The 19,218-nt window shown below is 41.3% G+C and overlaps 1 protein-coding gene across 2 annotated transcripts in view; it reads left to right on the top strand.

Moving 5' to 3' along the window:
• The window catches only part of LOC117351338 (thioredoxin-like), a 68,032-nt gene extending 49,686 nt beyond the window's left edge, over positions 1 to 18,346 (top strand). Inside the window, exons 3-5 of one of the 2 annotated variants that reach the window (XM_033926521.1) lie at positions 418 to 477; positions 11,027 to 11,092; positions 18,151 to 18,346. In XM_033926521.1, coding sequence (XP_033782412.1) covers positions 418 to 477; positions 11,027 to 11,092; positions 18,151 to 18,216 — 192 coding nt within the window. In that variant the 3' untranslated portion in view covers positions 18,217 to 18,346. The remainder of the gene's footprint in view (positions 1 to 417; positions 478 to 11,026; positions 11,093 to 18,150) is intronic. The other variant, XM_033926530.1, reaches the window with a different exon arrangement.
• Positions 18,347 to 19,218: the final 872 nt, after the last annotated feature.

Consider the following 19,218-nt stretch of genomic DNA (forward strand, 5'->3'; position numbering starts at 1 on the left):
AGGCAGTTATGTAGATAAATATTCTTATGCAAGCCACAGGAATCTGACTTACTGACAAGGTCCATCATATCAAATATTTACTTGGTGATACTGTTCTTGTTGCTCTTTTTTAGAACAGGGGTAGGCAATTCCAGTCCTCGAGAGCCAGAGCCAGGTCTGGTTTTCAGGATATCCCCAATGAATATGTATGAGATGGATTTGCATGCACTGCCTCCTTCAGATGCAAATCTATCTCGTGCATAGTAATTGTGGATATCCTGAAAACCTGACCTAGCTCTGGCTCTCGAGGACAGGAAATGCCTACCCCTGGTTTAGGTTTTCAGTGTTTGGGATACTATCCCATTTTAAGTTGGATAATTTTTAATTCACGTTCCAGATACCATGTTTAAAATATGAAAAGTTGTTTGTTTTTTTTAGGAACTGTGTAAACAGAACCCAGATGTCTTATTCTATAAAGTTGATGTGGATGACGCTCAGGTAAACTTCATTTTTTTTTTTTTCCACCCAAGTGGAAGTCTAACCTTTGAAGGACTGAATAGGAACAAAACTCAAACAGAATGAGATGGAACTTGGCATTTGGGGGAAAACTGGTAGACAAGTCTAAACATCTAGATAGAACTTTCTCCCACAGAAGTACACCAAGGTATTTGAGGAAGCTCATTTCTCTTAACATCCATTCTATTTCTGTAGCATAGCATACATGTAGTAAAACGTAGTGTTCTGCCACGTGTTTATCTAACAAGGGTATGTAGAAGTCACCTCCAACAAAGCTTATGAGTAATGATTCTTTATTGCATAAACATCAGATAATGGCAAATAATGCAGATAGACATCAGATAATATACAGGATATAAGCAGAGAATATCTATATACACCAAATAGAATACTTCACTGTCTGCCACATTCTGCCTGATCAGGAAGTCGAGCGATCAATAGGTCAGTACAGTACATAGTTCCCAGGGCTATTGCTGAATTCAAATTCTAAGATGTGACTGTCTTATATAGCACAGAAAGTGCTGAATTTCTCATACACAGCCACTGCTGTTTCTGCAGTAACAGGTGTCTCCCTTATCTCCTAACTCTCACAGATGGAATGAGCTCAGGCCCTTCCTAATTACAGTATCATAAAAAACCTTCCTCGGCCCTTCCTGGTAAGACATGAAACAGTATAAGATATGATACAAGTTGATAAACAACTTGCTCTCACAAAAGTAAGTTGTAAGGCTGCTTAATTGTCTGGCACAAATGTAAGGCAAGGATTGCAGCTAAAAAGCAAGCAGACATGAAGATTCACACCTAATAGCCAAAGTGACCACTTGCCAGGCCCTGGCCAGCCATGAGCATAACACATAGCAACAAGCAGACAGATGTTGGAAAGCATCCTAGAAGCTATGCTCTGCATGTTTTTCTCAACTTGTTCTTTGAGTTTAGCTGGCACCAACTCTGCAAAAAGTTAATCTGCTATGAATTTTTCATACTTTCATATGGCTTATGTATAGGGAGGGGATGATAGGTGTATATCTACCAGGGCTGTCGAGTCGAGGAGTCGGAGGAAATTTCAGGTACTTGGAGTCGGAGTCGAAAGTACAAAAAACTGAGGAGTCGGAGTCTAATATTTATCTACCAACTCCACAGCCCTGATATCTACAGTGGTGTACAAGTCTGGAACCACTTGTGAATTTTTGAATTTTCTGGCCTAAATTGATACAATAGATTTCTGTGTACCACATGAGGGATACACTTGGCTTTATAAAATCAACTTTTAAAATCACTTGGATATAATTTACTTAGATTTCAGCAAAGTCTTTGATACAGTTCCTCATTGGAGACTGTTGAACAAAATTTGAAGGGCTGAAGTTAGGACCCAAAGTGGTGAACTGGGTTAGAAACTGGCTGTCGGACAGATGCCAGAGGGTGGTGGTTAATGGAAGTCGCTCAGAGGCAGGAAAGGTGAGTAGTGGAGTCCCTCAGGGTTCGGTGCTGGGGCCGATCCTGTTCAATATGTTTGAGTGACATTGCTGAAGTGTTAGAAGGAAAAGTATGCCTTTTTGCAGATGATACCAAGATTTGTAACAGAGTAGACACCGAAGAGGGAGTGGAAAATATGAGAAAGGATCTGCAAAAGTTAGGAATGGTTACTGCCTAGCAACTAAAATTCAATGCAAAGAAATGCAGAGTAATGCAATTGGGGATTAATAATCAGAAGGAACCATATATGCTGGGAGGTGAGAAGCTGATATGCACAGATGGGGAGAGGGACCTTGGGGTGATAGTGTCCGAAGATCTAAAGGCGAAAATGACAAGGCAGTGGCTGCTGCCAGAAGGATGCTGGGCTGTATAAAGAGAGGCGTAGCCAGTAGAAGGAAGAAGGTGTTGATGCCCCTGTACAGGTCATTGGTGAGGCCCCATTTGGAGTATTGTGTCCAATTTTGGAGACCATATATGGTGAAGGACAAAGACTTGAAGCGGTCCAGAGGAGGGCACGACAATGATAGGAGGCTTGTGCCAGAAGACGTATGAGGAGAGACTGAAAGCCCTGAATATGTATACCCTAGAGGAAAGGAGGGACATGGGGAGATATGATTCAGACGTTCAAATACTTGAAGGGTATTAACGTAGAACAAAATCTTTTCCAGAGAAAAGAAAATGGTAAAACCAGAGGACACAATTTGAGGTTGAGGGGTGGTAGATTCAAAGGCAATGTTAGGAAATTCTACTTTATGGAGAGGGTGGTGGATGCCTGGAATGCGCTCCTGAGATAGGTGGTGGAGAGTAAAACTGACTGAGTTCAAAGAAGCGTGGGATGAACAGAGGATCTAGAATAAGAAAATAATATTAAAAATTGAACTAAGGCCAGTACTGGGCAGACTTGCACTGTCTGTGTATGGATGTTTGGGGAGGGCTTCAGTGGCTGGGAGGGTGTAGATGGGCTGGAGTAGGTTAACAGATTTCAGCAGTTGGAACCCAAGCACAGTACCAGGTAGAGCTTTGGATTCTTGCCCAGAAATAGCTAAGAAAAAAATTAAATTTAAATTGAATCAGGTTGAGCAGACTGGATGGACCATTCGGGTCTTTATCTGCTGTCATCTACTATGTTACTATTTTTACAACTTTGTTGATACTGGAACTGGAATATAGCTACTATAACTTATAGATCATTCAGCCCTCAGCTGCAGACAAGGAATAGCTCTGCAGACCCATTTCGAAATTTCGAGTTTACACCCAGCACTGTCCACTTTGAACTATCTAATCTCAAGGTTAACAAAGCAATGGGGCCAGACAACCTACATCCCAGGGTACTCAGGGAATTAAGTGACGTCTTGGCGGAACCGCTATCCGCGCTCTTCAATCTCTCCCTTAGTACAAGTAAAGTCCCATTGGACTGGAAAACAGCTAACGTTATTCCACTCCACAAAAAAGGATGCAGGACGGAGGCTGTTAACTACAGACCGGTGAGTCTCAATAGTGAGCAAGCTAATGGAAATTCTAATCAAACGCCAATTGGATACGATCATGGACGAGGAGAATCTACGAGATACGCGTCAACATGGATTTACTAAGGGGAGGTCCTGCCAATCTAACCTAATCAGCTTCTTTGACTGGGTGACAGGGAAGCTGGATGTTGGGAGTCCCTAGACATCGTATACTTGGACTTCAGCAAAGCATTCGATAGCGTGCCACACCGCAGGTTGTTGAACAAGATGAGCTCTATAGGATTAGGAGACACGTTGACATCATGGGTTAGGGACTGGCTTGGAGGTAGGCTTCAGAGGATGGTGTGAACGGCACCCCCTCCGAAAAGACGGAGGTGATCAGTGGAGTGCAGCAGGGCTCGGTCTTGGGCCCAATCCTATTCAACATCTTCATAAGGGACTTGGCTGAGGGACTTCAAGGTAAAATAGCGCTATTTGCCGATGATGCCAAACTATGCAATGTAGTAGGCAGGAACACGTCAGACCAAAGCACAAGGCCGGACGGAAACTCAATGCCCGACAGTATGGTGCATGACCTACTCCTACTGGAGCACTGGTCCAGGACCTGGCAACTCAGTTTCAATACCGAAAAATGTAAAGTCATGCACCTGGGCAGCCAAAATCCATGCAAGACTTACACCTTTAATGGTAAAATCCTACAAAGGACTGTAGCAGAACGTGACTTAGGGGTGATCATCAGTGAGGACATGAAGACTGCCAAGCAAGTGGAGAAAGCTACATCTAAGGCTAGACAAATCATAGGTTGTATACGTAGGGGTTTCGTCAGCCGGAAGCCCAAAGTCATTATGCCATTGTATAGATCCAAGGTGAGACCCCATCTGGAGTACTGTGTACAATTTTGGAGGCCGCATTACCGCAAAGATGTGCTGAGACTTGAGTCGGTCCAGCGTATGGCCACCCGGATAGTCTCGGAACTCAAGGATCTCCCGTATGAGGAAAGGCTGAAAATTGCAATCACTCGAACGCAGAGAGAGAGGGGGGGGGACATGATCGAGACGTTCCAATATCTCACGGGCCTTATCGAGGTGGAAGAGGACATCTTCTTTTTCAAAGGCCCCACGGCAACAAGAGGGCATCCGTGGAAAATCAGGGGCGGGAAACTACACGGTGACACCAGGAAATACTTCACCGAGAGGGTGGTTGATCACTGGAATGATCTTCCACTGCAGGTGGTCGAGGCCAGGAGCGTGCCTGATTTTAAGTCAAAATAGGATCACCAGTGGGATCTCTTCGCAGAGAGAGGTAGGGGAGGGTTATTGGGGTGGGCAGACTTGATGGGCCGTGGCCCTTATCTGCCGTCTATTTCTATGTTTCTAATAGCCAAATGTATCCCTTTATAATATAGACAAATCTATTGGGACAACAGAGAAATTAATAAGGCCAAAGTTGAATGAATGCAAAATTCACAAGTGGTTCCAGACTTGGCACACCACTATAGTGCCAAAGGAATTACCTACCTTGAGCTTTTTTGCACACAACCTTTGAAGCAAGGGCTAGTTAACCTGCTAAATGATCACCTTTTTGCTGCATTCAGTAAGGTGAAGTGCTCATACAACTGACTAAGTTGCAATAAGACTTAAATTTCCAAAGCACTTTTGAAACAGTTCACATGTTTGAGGATTAAACTAGCAATAGATGATGAAATTGCTTTAACATTTTGGCAACTCATGAACCTGTGCAGTTTCTAAAAGCTATGGTTACCCTTTATCTTATAGACTTCACTTTGAAAGGGAAACTATAGCTGCTACAAGAGTTGGCTTAAGGGGCAGGGGTGTCGGTCTGTCCTCAAGGGCCATAATCCAGTCAGGTTTTCAGATTTCCCCAATGAATATGCACTATATGAGGTGCAATAGATATATAGCTCTTTTTGGAGTATGCAATGAATATGCATGAGATCTATTTGCATGCACTGCTTTCATTGTATGCTAATAGATCTCATGCATATTCATTGGGGAATTCCTGAAAACCTGACTGGATTGCAGCCCTCTGACACCTGTGGTTTAAGGACTGGGTGCAAAATACTAATGGATGGTTTTCCCCAGTTATATTTAGAAAATGAACACTATCTGAAATTTCTTGACTGCCTATAACTAAGCAGTTTACAATATAAAAACATTCACAGTGGTTTAGAGGGCAGCATAAATAAAATACTTTCAGTACACCAAATAGACCACTAAAAGTAGCAGAAAACTTGCAGAAAAATCACATATCATGAATCTTCAATGATTCTAGAGCAACTCATCAAATTCTCTCCAGCATAACTTTAAAGGAAGGCCTCAACATACAGTTGTTACATTTTCTTTAACTGTAACCGATGTGAACAGGTCCTTAGGATCCCAGGGAGAAAATTCCATAGTTTTACTCCCACCACAGACAATTGCTAGTCTTAATTTGACAAACCGACTAGTATTCTCCTTCATAGAAGTCAATCTCATTGTACCTTCAGACCTAGGATATCTCAGTTGGTATACCTCCCACAGAGTGAAAATTCCAGACCCATACAAACTCTGATGCACCACTGATAGCACCTTAAAGTAGACCCTTTGTGCCACTGGAAGCCAGAGCAATTGCCTTAGCACCAGAGTAACATACTCTCTACGAGGGATTCCCAAGATCAACCTCGCTGCAGAGTTCATCAATTGCTGTAAGGCTTTACATTTAATCTTTGCTAATCCTAAGTAGAGCATTAACATTCAAGCACTTTATTCTGAGTCTTATTTAAATAGGGAAAAAGATGGTTTTGAATTTTTAAAATTGAGGGTCCAAAAGTTCCTGATCATGTAAAAAGAAGTTTAGAAGAGCCTATATCACTAAAAGAATTACAAACAGCATTGAAATCTCAGAGTTGGGACCGCTCCAGGTGGTGATGGTTATACTGTAGAGTTCTATAAATATTTTCAAAGTATCCTATTACCTCATTTATTAAATTTATATCTGACGCAACTAAAAGGTTGTATTACAGGTACTATGGCAGAATCATTAACTATTGTTTTGCCGAAGCCAAATAAAGATCCTATTTTGGTTTCAAATTACAGGCCTATTTCTTTAATTAATGTGGATGGAAAATTATTGGCTAAACTTTTGGCCTTACGTTTGGCAAAGGCTCTTCCTTACATAATTGGTATGCATCAAACAGGTTTTGTTGCTCAGAGGCACTCTTCTAATAATACTAGATTAGCTTTTAACATGTTATATCTAACAAAGGACTTAATTGACCCGGCCTTCTCAGTGTCCTTGGATGCAGAGAAGGCTTTTGATCGGGTAGAATGGGCCTTTATGTATCAAGCTATGGAATGGTTTGGTATGGGATCAGGATTTATACAAATGATTCAAACGTATAGCTCTCCTGTTGCTAGATTATATATTGATGATAATTTTTCAGATTCTTTCAAGTTACAAAGGTGAGTTAGACAAGGTTGTTCCTTATCTCCTTTGTTTGATATAGTACTTGAACCCTTGTTAGCTATTCAACAGATAAAGGAGATACAGGGTATTCCATATTCTGGGAAGGAATATAAGGTATCAGCTTATGCAGATGATATATTGCTTCATTTGAGGAATCCTAAGACAACCGTTCCATGCTTGCTTAATTTGATTGAAGAATTTGGTAAAATTTCAGGATATAAAATAAATTGGACTAAATAAGAAGTTCATCCTTTAAATGTGCATTATACAAAAGGTTTATTCAATTCTTTTCCTTTTATTTGGAAGGAAGAATTAATAAAGTATTTAGGAATTTGGATAAATACAATTGAAGAGACAATGAAAATAAATGAAAAGACTATTACAAAAAGTAACAGAGTTATGTGAACAATGGAATCCGTTGCATTTGTCTTGGTGGGGAAGAGTCCAAACTGTTAATGATATTGCCTGTTTTATCAAATGGGTATGATTCCAGTTTTTTTTTCAGGGGTCTTTTTATAAAAAGTTGAATAGTATGTTTAAGTTTATTTGGCTGGGTAAAAGGGCGAGAATTGCCTTAGTGACCTTACAAAAGCCAATTATGAAGGGTGGGGTAAATTTTCCAAATTTTTATAGGTACCATCAATCCTATATTATGCGACAGGGTATGTATTGGGTCCTCCCAGAACTCATGGAAAAGCTACCGGATTGGTTATGGTTGGAATGGCAGCTCATGTTTCCCATTAGACTTAGTCGTCATCTCATTTTTAAAATGCCTAGAATAAGGAAAAATAATAGATTATTAATGGATACATGGACAACTTTACAATTTGTTAATAATTTAACACCTCTCAATTCAAAAATCTACTTATCAAAATATATGGTTAAACTCCAGGATCCAAATAGGCGATTTTAAAATTGTCTGGAAGGAATGATTAAAGCAGGTATACAAACATTAAATGATGCGATATCTAATGGTAAACTGCTGGATTTTTCACAGTTGCAACTTAAATTTGGCCTTGATAGAAAACAAAGTTATAAGTGGTTGCAACTGAAGCAGGCTGTTCAGGCAGGGTTCTCTGAATAGAAATCTCTTAATCAATTTAGTTTAGATTTCTTATGCTTTCAGGCAGACTTCCTGGGTCATCAGGCCGCACAGTGGTATAAATTATCTGGCTATTTAAATAAGAAACCAAAAACTGGACTTGGAGATATTTGGAGTATTGAGATTAAACATCAAATTAATGCATCTCAATGGACACGTATTTGGTCTTGGAGGATGAGATGTACAATGTCTGGGTCTGAGGCAAACATGGTTTTTCCTGTTGCATAGAGCACTCTGGACCCCTGTTCATTTACGAAAATTGGATTGCTCTAAGTCTAAGATGTTGGCATTGTCATCTCGAAGCTGGAACTTTAGATCATTTGTTTTATTGTCCCTTCAGTAAGGCTTTTTGGGAATCTATTTGGGATCAATAAATTGCCTATTAGAGAATCATGTAGCATTGTCATATGACACAATTTTATTTGGCATGTCTATGAGAGCTAAATGTCATATCTGCTAATAACAAGCTTTTGATAACAGGAGTTGCCATCCAACAAATAACATATAATTGGAAGGACTGTAGAAGACTGAATTATTTTTGGTGGAATTACCCTTACTCTTCTATATATAAGTTCATGTAAATCTTTTTCCTTCTCTTCCTATATTTTAAGTTCTTGTAAACCGTGCCGAGCTCCACAACATCCGTGGAGATGATGCAGTATATAAACTTAAGGTTTAGTTTAGTCATGTATATAAAATGGAAAGAGCGTTGGCAGTTCAAAAAGGTTATTATAATAAATTTAAGGATGTGTGGGGACCATTATTAAATTATAGTAATGAATAAGTTACACTTTTCCCAATTTTAATACACATGTGGATTTGGGGTGGGAGGGGGTTTCTTGGTTTTCCATTAAGAATATATATATATATATATATATATATATATATATATATATATATGAATGTCATAAGATTATTTTCAGATGGTATATATTAGTTATATATGAATTTGGGAGGGAGTGGGGGTTAAATCTTATTGGTGTATGATACTGAAGATTTTTCAAGTGATGTTGTATTATAATTGTTTGATATTTACTGTACACTTGATATAAGTTATAAAATGAATAAAGAATTTACAAAAAAACCCCAAAACTCAAGCACTTAATCTTCTACCTGCAGTTTGCCAGTTAGTCTAGGGATGGGTTTCCACAGTGCCCTTAAGGGTAATCTTACTGTTTTATCAGCTTTGGCTTCTGTTTAAACTAGACTCAAGGGTCAGCTTTTGGGGTAGCATTAGCATGTCAGTTGCTTGGTGTGCCACTGGGAATGCTAGTTCCCAGAAGCCTCCTCCCAGGGTGTTTAGACCAGTCAATGGACCTTCATCAGGCGAGGTTGTGGTTGCTGCAATTCTTATAACAATTCTTATCAATTCACTGGCGCAGCTTGGGAGAAGGGGCAAGAGTGAGGCATTCTGTGCTGCAGCCTAGGCTCAAGTAGTTCTAGTGATCACACCTTGCTATGGCCCTAGTGGTAACATCTTGGATGGAGCTTAAAGTGGGAACTCCATTTAAGACATTAGTAAAGCAGCAACATAATCCAATTCACATATCCTCATGCATTTACTGGCTATCATTAGGGAAGAAGCATCATTTGGACCTTAGGAATTTCAGTAGGGATTTTTTTGCCTTTTTTTGAGGACTCTTGTAGCATCCCCACAAGTTCTGGAATGATTTGGTGGGAATATGAAGGAGAATTTCTTTCCTTTTTTTATTGAAATTTTACAAATACAAAAGTACAAGAATAAAAACAAAATAAGCTGCAGATTAGAAAATGACACAGGGGAAAAAATTATCACCATTCCCGCCCTGTCCCTGCAAGCTCGATCCCCGTCCCTGCCCTGCAAACTGTCATATCCCACCTGCACAAGCCTTGAATAGTTATGATTTTATACTGAACTTATTTTAAAGTATAAAAAGACTATTCTGTACAATTGTCATTTTATAAACACAAATAATAGAGAGCAAGGATCAACAAAACCCCTGTCTCCCCTCCCTTTCACAAATATCCCCTCTGCTATTTTGAAAACCGAACAAACCAAATTACTTCAGAATGCTACATAGAAAAATCAAGGTAACAGAATACTTCAGTCATACATGGCAAGAATAGTGTTAGGGGAGAACTAGGGCAATTGCTCCCTGGTTCTCAGAGAGAGTCCTAAGCCAGCTGGAAGCTAAAGAAGCACAGCCTGGGCTTTGAGGTTCCCAATTATATCTAATACCAGCTCTAGCAGGATACATATTTCAAATCTGAAATATTCTAATCACAAAATAATTTTTATACCTTTTCTGGTAATTTTATTCTTCAAATCACATTGGTCTCAGGCTTTGGTTTGGGGTTCCTTCTGTCTTCATTGTGGCATGGCTGGCTCCTGAAGGTAAAATAGGCCCAAGAGGAGCTGGGGAGGAGATGCCAAGTCTGGCACAGGTGCAATTTTTTTTTACCACAGGAGCAAGACTTTTCACTGCATCCACAGGGCGGTGAAAGATCTTGTCCACATTCCTGCGGTAAACCAGTTGCAAATTTCCCATTACTGCAGATTTACTGCGGTGACCATGGTTTATCGCAGTAAACGGTCCCTGTGTCATTCTCTACTGCAGATAGCAAAATATACATAATATGCAAAATGTAATATAGTTAATATACAAAGTAAAGTTAATTGGGATTTACATGAGTCCTTACATATTCAAAGAGGGGTCCAAATTTTTGAATCTGGCTGTTTTTGTTTGAATGTTTTCCTCATACTTTCTGATGACACACAGGAGATTCTACTACTTGTTAAAATTAAGCCTAGAATTTTTTCCAATTAGAAACAATATGATGGATAGCTAAGGCAATCATGAAATCAAATATTTTATTATATAATGGTGGTATTGATATCTAGATTAGAGGAACGCAATATGATTTATGACATGGGGTCCCCACAGTTAGACTGATCTGCTATATTGGGCAAACCAGGATCCAGCAAGCCCATCTTTTTATATTATGCACTAATCTTGCCTGATCTCTTTTTATTTCTCTCTCTTAGGAAGTTGCAGCATTCTGTGATATAAAATGCATGCCAACATTCCTGTTCTACAAGAACAATACAAAGGTTGGTAAACTGTTCAGCAGGATAAACATGGTTTGCTGTTTTCTTCCTTACCCAAATTTATTTTTAAGAATAAACCAGGGCTAAGTGGATGAACCTAACTACACAGTGCTAGGGAGGGGGAGAAAAGTCCTGCTGTAGCAAACTTCTGCTTGACATTTGAGACACTTGAGTACTTTATTTTCCAACTGGATGGAGTTCTAGTGCATCAAGCTTACAGTTGGCTCAGTAAATTCTAGGGTTTCATTAAGAGCAATAACTCGGTATCAGAGTTCACAAATGCCATGTTTTTATCTTAAAGGTTTCATTCAGAGGTCATACTAAACGTTTAAAGAATTGCAAAAGTATTTTGAAACTATTTAAGATCTCAATTTTTTTTCTGAACACAGCATAGATAACAATTTCATTGGAATGGTCTAATGCCTGGCAACTAAAATTCAATGCAAAGAAATGCAGAGTAATGCATTTGGGGATTAATAATAGGAAGGAACCATATATGCTGGGAGGAGAGAAGCTGATATGCACGGACGGGGAGAGGGACCTTGGGGTGATAGTGTCTGAAGATCTAAAGGCGAAAAAACAGTGTGACAAGGCAGTGGCTGCTGCCAGAAGGATGCTGGGCTGTATAAAGAGAGGCGTAGTCAGGAGAAGGAAGAAGGTGTTGATGCCCCCTGTACAGGTCATTGGTGAGGCCCCACTTGGAGTATTGTGTTCAGTTTTGGAGACCGTATCTGGCGAAAGACGTAAGAAGACTTGAGGTGGTCCAGAGGAGGGCGACGAAAATGATAGGAGGCTTGCGCCAGAAGACGTATGAGGAGAGACTGGAAGCCCTGAATATGTATACCCTAGAGCAGGGGTGCCCAATACATCGATCGCGATCGACAGGTCGCTCGCTCAGGCGACCCCAGTCGATCGCAGAGCGGGTTCCCTTCTTTCCTTCTCTTTTTCCCCTCCTGACTGGCCCGCTCCTGAATTCTGCTGCTGCCGCTGCTCAACATTTTTTTTTAAAAAAATGGCTTGGAGAACTTATGCTCCGGGGGCTAACGTGTGCTTGTACCGGCTTCCCTTCTCTTCCCTCTGAAACTGGAAGTTATGTCGGGGGGGGGGGGGAGAGAGAAGGGAAGCCGACACGCACATGTTAGAGCCCCGTTCGCGGGCTAAAGCGGGAGACAGGTCAGTGAAGCTTGCGATTTGCTCTTCTTGCTACCAGGTCCTGCCTACTTTCTGTTTCCTCAAAGGCAGGACCCGGCAGCATTTCTCCCAATAGGTCGATCTTGGGCCGATCAGCCTTCCTCTCCCCAACATCAATTCTGCCGTCGGAGAGGAAGTTCTGGCCAGTGGAACTTCCTCTCCGACGGCAGAATTGACGTCGGGGAGAGGAATGCTGGTGGGCCCGAAGCAGGGAGAGCTTGGCCGGCGGCGGGCAGCTTTGGGGGCCTGTTATCCAGTGGCAGTGGCTTGGGGGAGGGCAGGGAGGGAGAAAGAGGGCAGGCAGGGAGACAGAAGGAAAGAAGAGAAACAGAAAAAAAGAAAGGGGGCATGAAGAGAGAAAGAAAGAGGGCAGGGAGAGAGGAAGAAAACGTGGGGGGGGAATGAGGTCGGGAGGAGAGGAAGCATACAGGTTAAAAGAAGGGAAGAAAGATTGGATGCACAGTCAGAAGAACATGCAACCAGAGACTCATGAAATACCAGACAAAGTAGGAAAAATGATTTTATTTTAAATTTAGTGATCAAAATGTATCTGAATTTATATCTGCTGTCTATTTTACACTATGGTCCCCTTTTACTAAACCACAATAGAGGTTTTTAGCGCAGGGAATCTATGAGCGTCGAGAGCAACTCTGGGCATTCAGCGCAGCTCCCTGCGCTAAAAACTGCTATCGTGGTTTAGTAAAAAGGGAGGGGGGTATTTGTCTGTTTTTGTATGGTTGTTAATGAGGTGACAGTGCATAGAGTCATCTGCTTTGACCTTTTTGAAAAAAACCCCGGAATAGGAATGATAATTAACAATTCTATGCGTACAGTGTGCATTGTGTTTTTTTAAAATTTTATTGTTGGTAGATCATTTTGACTTGGTCATTTTAAAAGTAGCTCGTGAGTCAAAAAAGTGTGGGCACCCCTGCCCTAGAGTAAAGGGGAGACAGGGGAGATATGATTCAGACGTTCAAATACTTGAAGGGTATTAACGTAGAACAAAATCTTTTCCAGAGAAAGGCAAATGGTAAAACCAGAGGACATAATTTGAGGTTGAGGGGTGGTAGATTCAGGGGCAGTGTTAGGAAATTCTACTTTACGAAGAGGGTGGTGGATGCCTGGAATGTGCTCCCGAGAGAGGTGGTGGAGAGTAAAACTGTGACTGAGTTCAAAGAAGCGTGGGATGAACACAGAAGATTTAGAATCAGAAAATATTAAATATTGAACTAGGCCAGTTACTGGGCAGACTTGCACGGTCTGTCTGTGTATGGCCGTTTGGTGGAGGATGGGCAGGGGAGGGCTTCAATGGCTGGGAGGGTGTAGATGGGCTGGAGTAAGTCTTAACAGAGATTTTGGCAGTTGGAACCCAAGCACAGTACCGGGTAAAGCTTTGTATTCTTGCCCAGAAATAGCTAAGAAGAAAAATTAAAAAAAAAAAAAAAAAATTTTTTAATTGAATCAGGTTGGGCAGACTGGATGGACCATTTGGGTCTTTATCTGCCGTCATCTACTATGTTACTATGTTACATAAATACAGTAGTCTGTACATTAGGTGGGGATTCATGCTTGTGAACTGCTTGCAGAAAGATGGTCAATCACTTCTTTCAGCTCCTCTTTTACCAGTGGCATATAGTTCCCTGTTTGGTTTTTCCTTCTGCGAGCAAACTGAGTTGTGTTTTGCTGTGTTCAGTCTTTTAAAATTTTGAGTATTAATTTTTCTCCAGTTTAATGATATTTTGGTGCTAGAAGGACCTCATTTTGGGGGCTGCTCTGCCTAGGAGAGGACACAGATTCCACAAGGGTGGGCTGCAGCTCACAGGGCAACCTCCTGATGAGCCAACCTACTTTGGGTTTCTTTGAAGCTCAGGGCCCATTCCTCCTGGGAACCTCCTTGCCTTCTGATTTTATTAGACACTTGAGTGCAGGCTGTGGGGCCCCTGTGTGAATCCTGGTGGGTTTCAGGGAGCCAGCTGTGTGTTAATCCCAAGAAGCCAGTCTGAGGTCCTGCAAGTGTTTATGGGCAAGGATTTACACTTGAGTTTGAATCTCCTGTGGAAAGCTTTATTTGATGGGTCTGATATGCTGTGTGGGGGCACACCAACATTGGACCAGGGAGAGAACCTTTTTTGGGAGGTCTCCACACTGCAAAGACTCTGGTTTAAGTGTCCAAGGGGAGCAGGACTGGGAGGATTAGAGATCTGACTCGAGCCTTAGGACAAAGGCATATCTGTTTTCCTAGAGGATTCTGGTTCCCTGTCAGACTAGAAGTCGAGGGATGATGGTTGCACTCAACCAGTGAGGATCACTGGTGTGGCAGCTTTTCAAGTGTGCTACCGTTCCACATATTACAAATGCATTTAGTGAGTTGAAGCTGGAGCCCTAGTAGCCATCCACTTTACAGTGCACAATCATAGGTAGCACAAATGCTCAGACCAGTTTGTTTGTTTTTTGTTTTATCCCCTTTCAATTTTAGAGAGTGCCCTCTTGTTCTCATAAGTTTACTTAACTTTATATTTTTTAAAAAACAGGGAATTTTTTTTTTCTTCTGTGTGGCTCACCTGATGGTACCTTTTTTCCTCTGCTATTGAGTTTGATTTGGCTGAAGTGCTTTTTCCGTCAGTGTCCCGGCCATTAACAGGTTTTAAAAAGTGCTGCAGGTGCCAAAGGCAAACTTCTATCACTGACCCCCATAGTTGGTGCTTGCAGTGCCTTGGCCTGGAGCACTGTGTAGAATCTTGTGCTCTGTTCTACCCTGCAGAATCATTCCATCAAGATCCAAAAGCTTCAACAAGAAAAAATGTTTGGCACTGGCATGGACACGACATCGCAACCTTCGACGTCTAAGGCATCGACACCGGCGTAAGACATTGCTCTGTCTGGTAAGCCAGCTAAGAAGCTGCCAGCTTCCCAACAGGTGTCACAGGTCACTCTTGCATCAAGTCCCTTGATGCCGACCAAGCAACGACCTCTTGCACCTTGTCTCTTGAGGTGTGCATTTGCTTTGAGGTCACACCTGAGGCAAGATGTGGCACTGATGGTACCGGCAGAAAGGCCAAAGGTACTGGTGCTTTCATTCTGTGAAAAGCTTGATGCACTTTTCCAAATGAGTGATATGTTTAAACTCCTTACCCTGACAGTCACTTACCAACCCAGCCTGAGCATAAGACCACCAGGTCCTGCAGTACAGACACTGGTTCTCCAAAGCGGCATAGACATTCCACACCTAAGCATAGGCCATCTCATCGCAGGTCCAGCTCTCCATTGAGGCATCGTGACTTCTCATCTCCTCAATGCTCCAGGTCCAGTAAGCATTGTTCCTCTTCAGGAGCTTTGGAAAGAAAACATGGTTCTCTCTCATGGTCTTTGAAGTGTAAGTGTCACCTCATGCAGCATCCTCATTGAATCGACACAGGCTAGACGGCACCATCGATCTTGATGCACTCCTTGACCAAAACACTTATGACACTGACTTAGTCTGATTCAGCTGAAGACTTACCTGAGTCTACAACAGAGGCTTATGATACTACCCCAGTCTCCACCAAGGGCTAAATCTCCTACTGAGACTTTTTACCAAATTTATTCACCAGTTGGTCAAAGAGCTACCAGTCAAGCTAGAAGCTGGTTCTGCCTACAGTGCTGAATAGATTATGATGAGCCTCCTAAAGAACTTCTCAGACTACCTTTGCATGGCTCTTCATAAAAACTGGGAAATGCCCCAACCATTAGTGGCTACCAAGGGGTCGGTACTTGGGCCGCTGTTCAATGTATTAATAAACAACCTAGAAGCGGGGACGAAGTGTTAAGTTATAAAGTTTGCAGATGATACTAAACTCTGTAACAGAGTCAGAACAGCAGAAGAATGTGAAGACCTACAAAGGGGCCGAAACAAACTGGAGGAGTGGGCAAATAAATGGCAAATGAACTTTAGCAGAGAAATGCAAGGTCATGCATTTAGGGAAAAAGAACCAGATGTTCAGCTACAAAATGGGGGGATCAGTGCTAGGGGTAAGTAACATTGAAAAAGACTTGGGTGTGCTGGTGGATACAACAATGAAACCAGTGGCACAATGTGCAGCAGCCTCAAAGAAAGTGAATAGAATGTTGGGCATTATTAAGAAGGGTATTACAACCAGGACGAAGGAAGTGATCATGCCGCTGTATCGTTCAATGGTGCACCCACACCTGGAGTACTGTGTCCAATATTGGTCACCATACCTCAAGAAGGACATGTCGATACTCGAGAGGGTTCAGAGAAGAGCGACAAAACCTGATAAAAGGTATGGAAAACCTTTCATATGCTGACAGGTTAGAAAGGCTGGGGCTCTTCTCCCTGGAAAAGCAGATACTCAGAGGAGACATGATAGACTTTCAAGATCATGAAGGACATAGAGAAGGTAGAAAGGGACAGATTCTTCAGCCTATTGGGACCAACAACAACAAGGGGGCACTTGGAAAAATTGAAAGGGAACAGGTTTAGAACAAATGCTAGGAAATTATTTTTCACTCAGAGGGTGGTGGACTCCTGTAATGCACTTCCGGAGGTTGTGATAGGACAGAGTATGCTCCAGGGTTTCAAGGAAGGACTGGATAAATTCCTGAAAGATGCAGGGACTGAGGGATACAGATAGGGATAGATATAGGTTAGGAAAGGGTGTAGATAAAAGGATAAAGGGGATCAAAGGGTTAGACAAGGATCACCTTACAGGTCATGGACCTGATGGACCGCCACAGGAGCAGACTGCTGGGCGCGATGGACCTTTTGGAATCTTTGACTCTTATCTATGGAGTCTGTCATAGGGGAAAACACCCTCCAGGGATTCAAGACAAAGTTAGACAAGTTACAGCTGAACAAGAACAGGCCTTGGTAGGGTTGGTCTCTGTTAGGGTGCTGGTCTTTGACCAGAGGGCTGCCGTGTGAGCAGACTGCTGGGTATGATGGACCACTGGTCTGACCCAGCAGCGGCAATTCTTATAGATGCAGAATAAAAGGAGGGATCTACCCATTTTTTTTTTTTTTCAAACCACTTCATACTGACCTTTGTAGAGGAGATTAGATGTAGATTGCGACAGAACAGCGTTGACTATTTACATTTAATATTTACATATGTACCCCAGAGTTTTTTAAATTTGACCACAGAATGGCAGGTGTTTGGATAAGTGATTCTGCTGAGTGATGTCATGACATGAAGATATGCAACTGACACACTTTGCTTTGAAATTGAATGCTGTGAACAGGAAGATATCCATTTTCTACTACAGCCAGTATGGAGTTTCTCTATAGTTCCCTGAAGATGTGATTTGAAAAATGGGGCACTTCCATTGGAATTTGGAAAAAGGTGCTGTTTTGAGGTTTCAATTTAAGATAAGTGGCTATATATTAGTGCTATTGGATATTATTATTGACAGTGCCTTATCTATGTACGTTTGAGGAAGAGGCTTTACATTTTCCCAATATGTAGGGAGGAACAGACCAATTCTCTGTAGTATAAAGTAAAATTGGAGTTTTCTTTTAACCTATGACTATTATGGGACCTCTGTATGTACATTCACAATTGTACTTGCTGAAACTGGTTTCCTAGCCAGTAGTGGCTTAAACAAGGTCTGTTTTTTGTTTTTCCATTTGATATACTCAGGATTTGGTCCTATTCTTCCTACCCTAGTATTAGAAGGGTGTAGACTAATTTTCTATTTTAGGCAATTTTCTACTCTACCCTTTTTTATATTACAAAATAATAAACTTTTGGGATTCTATGTATGTTCAACCACAGCTTATCTAAGTTACAGTGAAGTTGCTCACATGATACTTAATGAACTTTAATCCATTTTAAAATGATGTAGGCCAACTATTTATTCTATTTCTTTTGTAGGTTCATGAATTTTCTGGAGCCAACAAGGATACCTTGGCAGCTAAAGTTAATGAATTGAAGGCTTGAATTACATGTCATTGTATATTGTGCAGCTTATAACTTTATCTGTTCTGGCTGATCATGTAATAGAAATACTATGCATTCAAAGGTTTTAATTTTGCATTTTGGTAAATTAATAAAACATGTCAAATATCCACTGCTGTATCTAGTTTGTACTAATTTTGCATTGAGCCTTTTTTCACTTTTTCTTCAGAAGTCTTTCCAAACTAGCCACCCTATAGTATAGGATTGAAGGTAAGCAGAATGTTTGGGATTTTAACTACAAATAGGAATTGTCTACACAGCCTCTATAGGCAAGCTTACAGCTTGTGTTCAGGGATGTTTAGTAGATGGGAATATCAGTGAAAAGTTTATTCTTAACTTGACTATGGACCACCATGATTTCATTTCTATAATGGTGTTCTGTGGGTGTTGGCAGTTTCTGATGTAACAGTCTAAAGGTCTTTCCTTATTCCTTCCCAATATCTTAGTTTTCCTTACTTCTGAAAGGCTCCTTTCTAAACTACTTGTTGGGTCACTGTGGGTGTTCATGATGATCCATTGCTCTGAGGCTAGTGCTGCTATGAAAGGCAATACATTAGTATCAGCATGCCTGCCAACATCACTGCAGGGGTAGGCAATCAGTCCTTGAGGGCTTCAACCCATCAGGTTTTCAAAACTTCTGTAACATAATTACATATGATGAAATTACAAAAATCTTAAACTGGCTTGTGGCCCTGATAGGCTGAGTAATCTAAGGAAATACTTTTTTACAGAAAAGGTGGTAGATGCATGGAAGAGTCTTCTGGGAGAAGTGGTGGAGACACTTTGACTTCAAGAAAGCATGGGATAAGCACAAGGGATCTCTTAGAGCAGGAGTATCAAACTCAATCACATAAGGAGCCAAAATCTAAAACTCAGGCTAAGTCATGGGCTGATTTTTTTTATTAATGTACTTAGATTGTAACCCTATACTTCCACTAAGACTCTCAACCCCACACTGGCTCTGGTGTAAACAAAATACTTTTC

This window comes from Geotrypetes seraphini, chromosome 1 (assembly GCF_902459505.1).
Source record: "Geotrypetes seraphini chromosome 1, aGeoSer1.1, whole genome shotgun sequence".
Classification (NCBI taxonomy): Eukaryota; Metazoa; Chordata; class Amphibia; order Gymnophiona; family Dermophiidae; genus Geotrypetes; species Geotrypetes seraphini.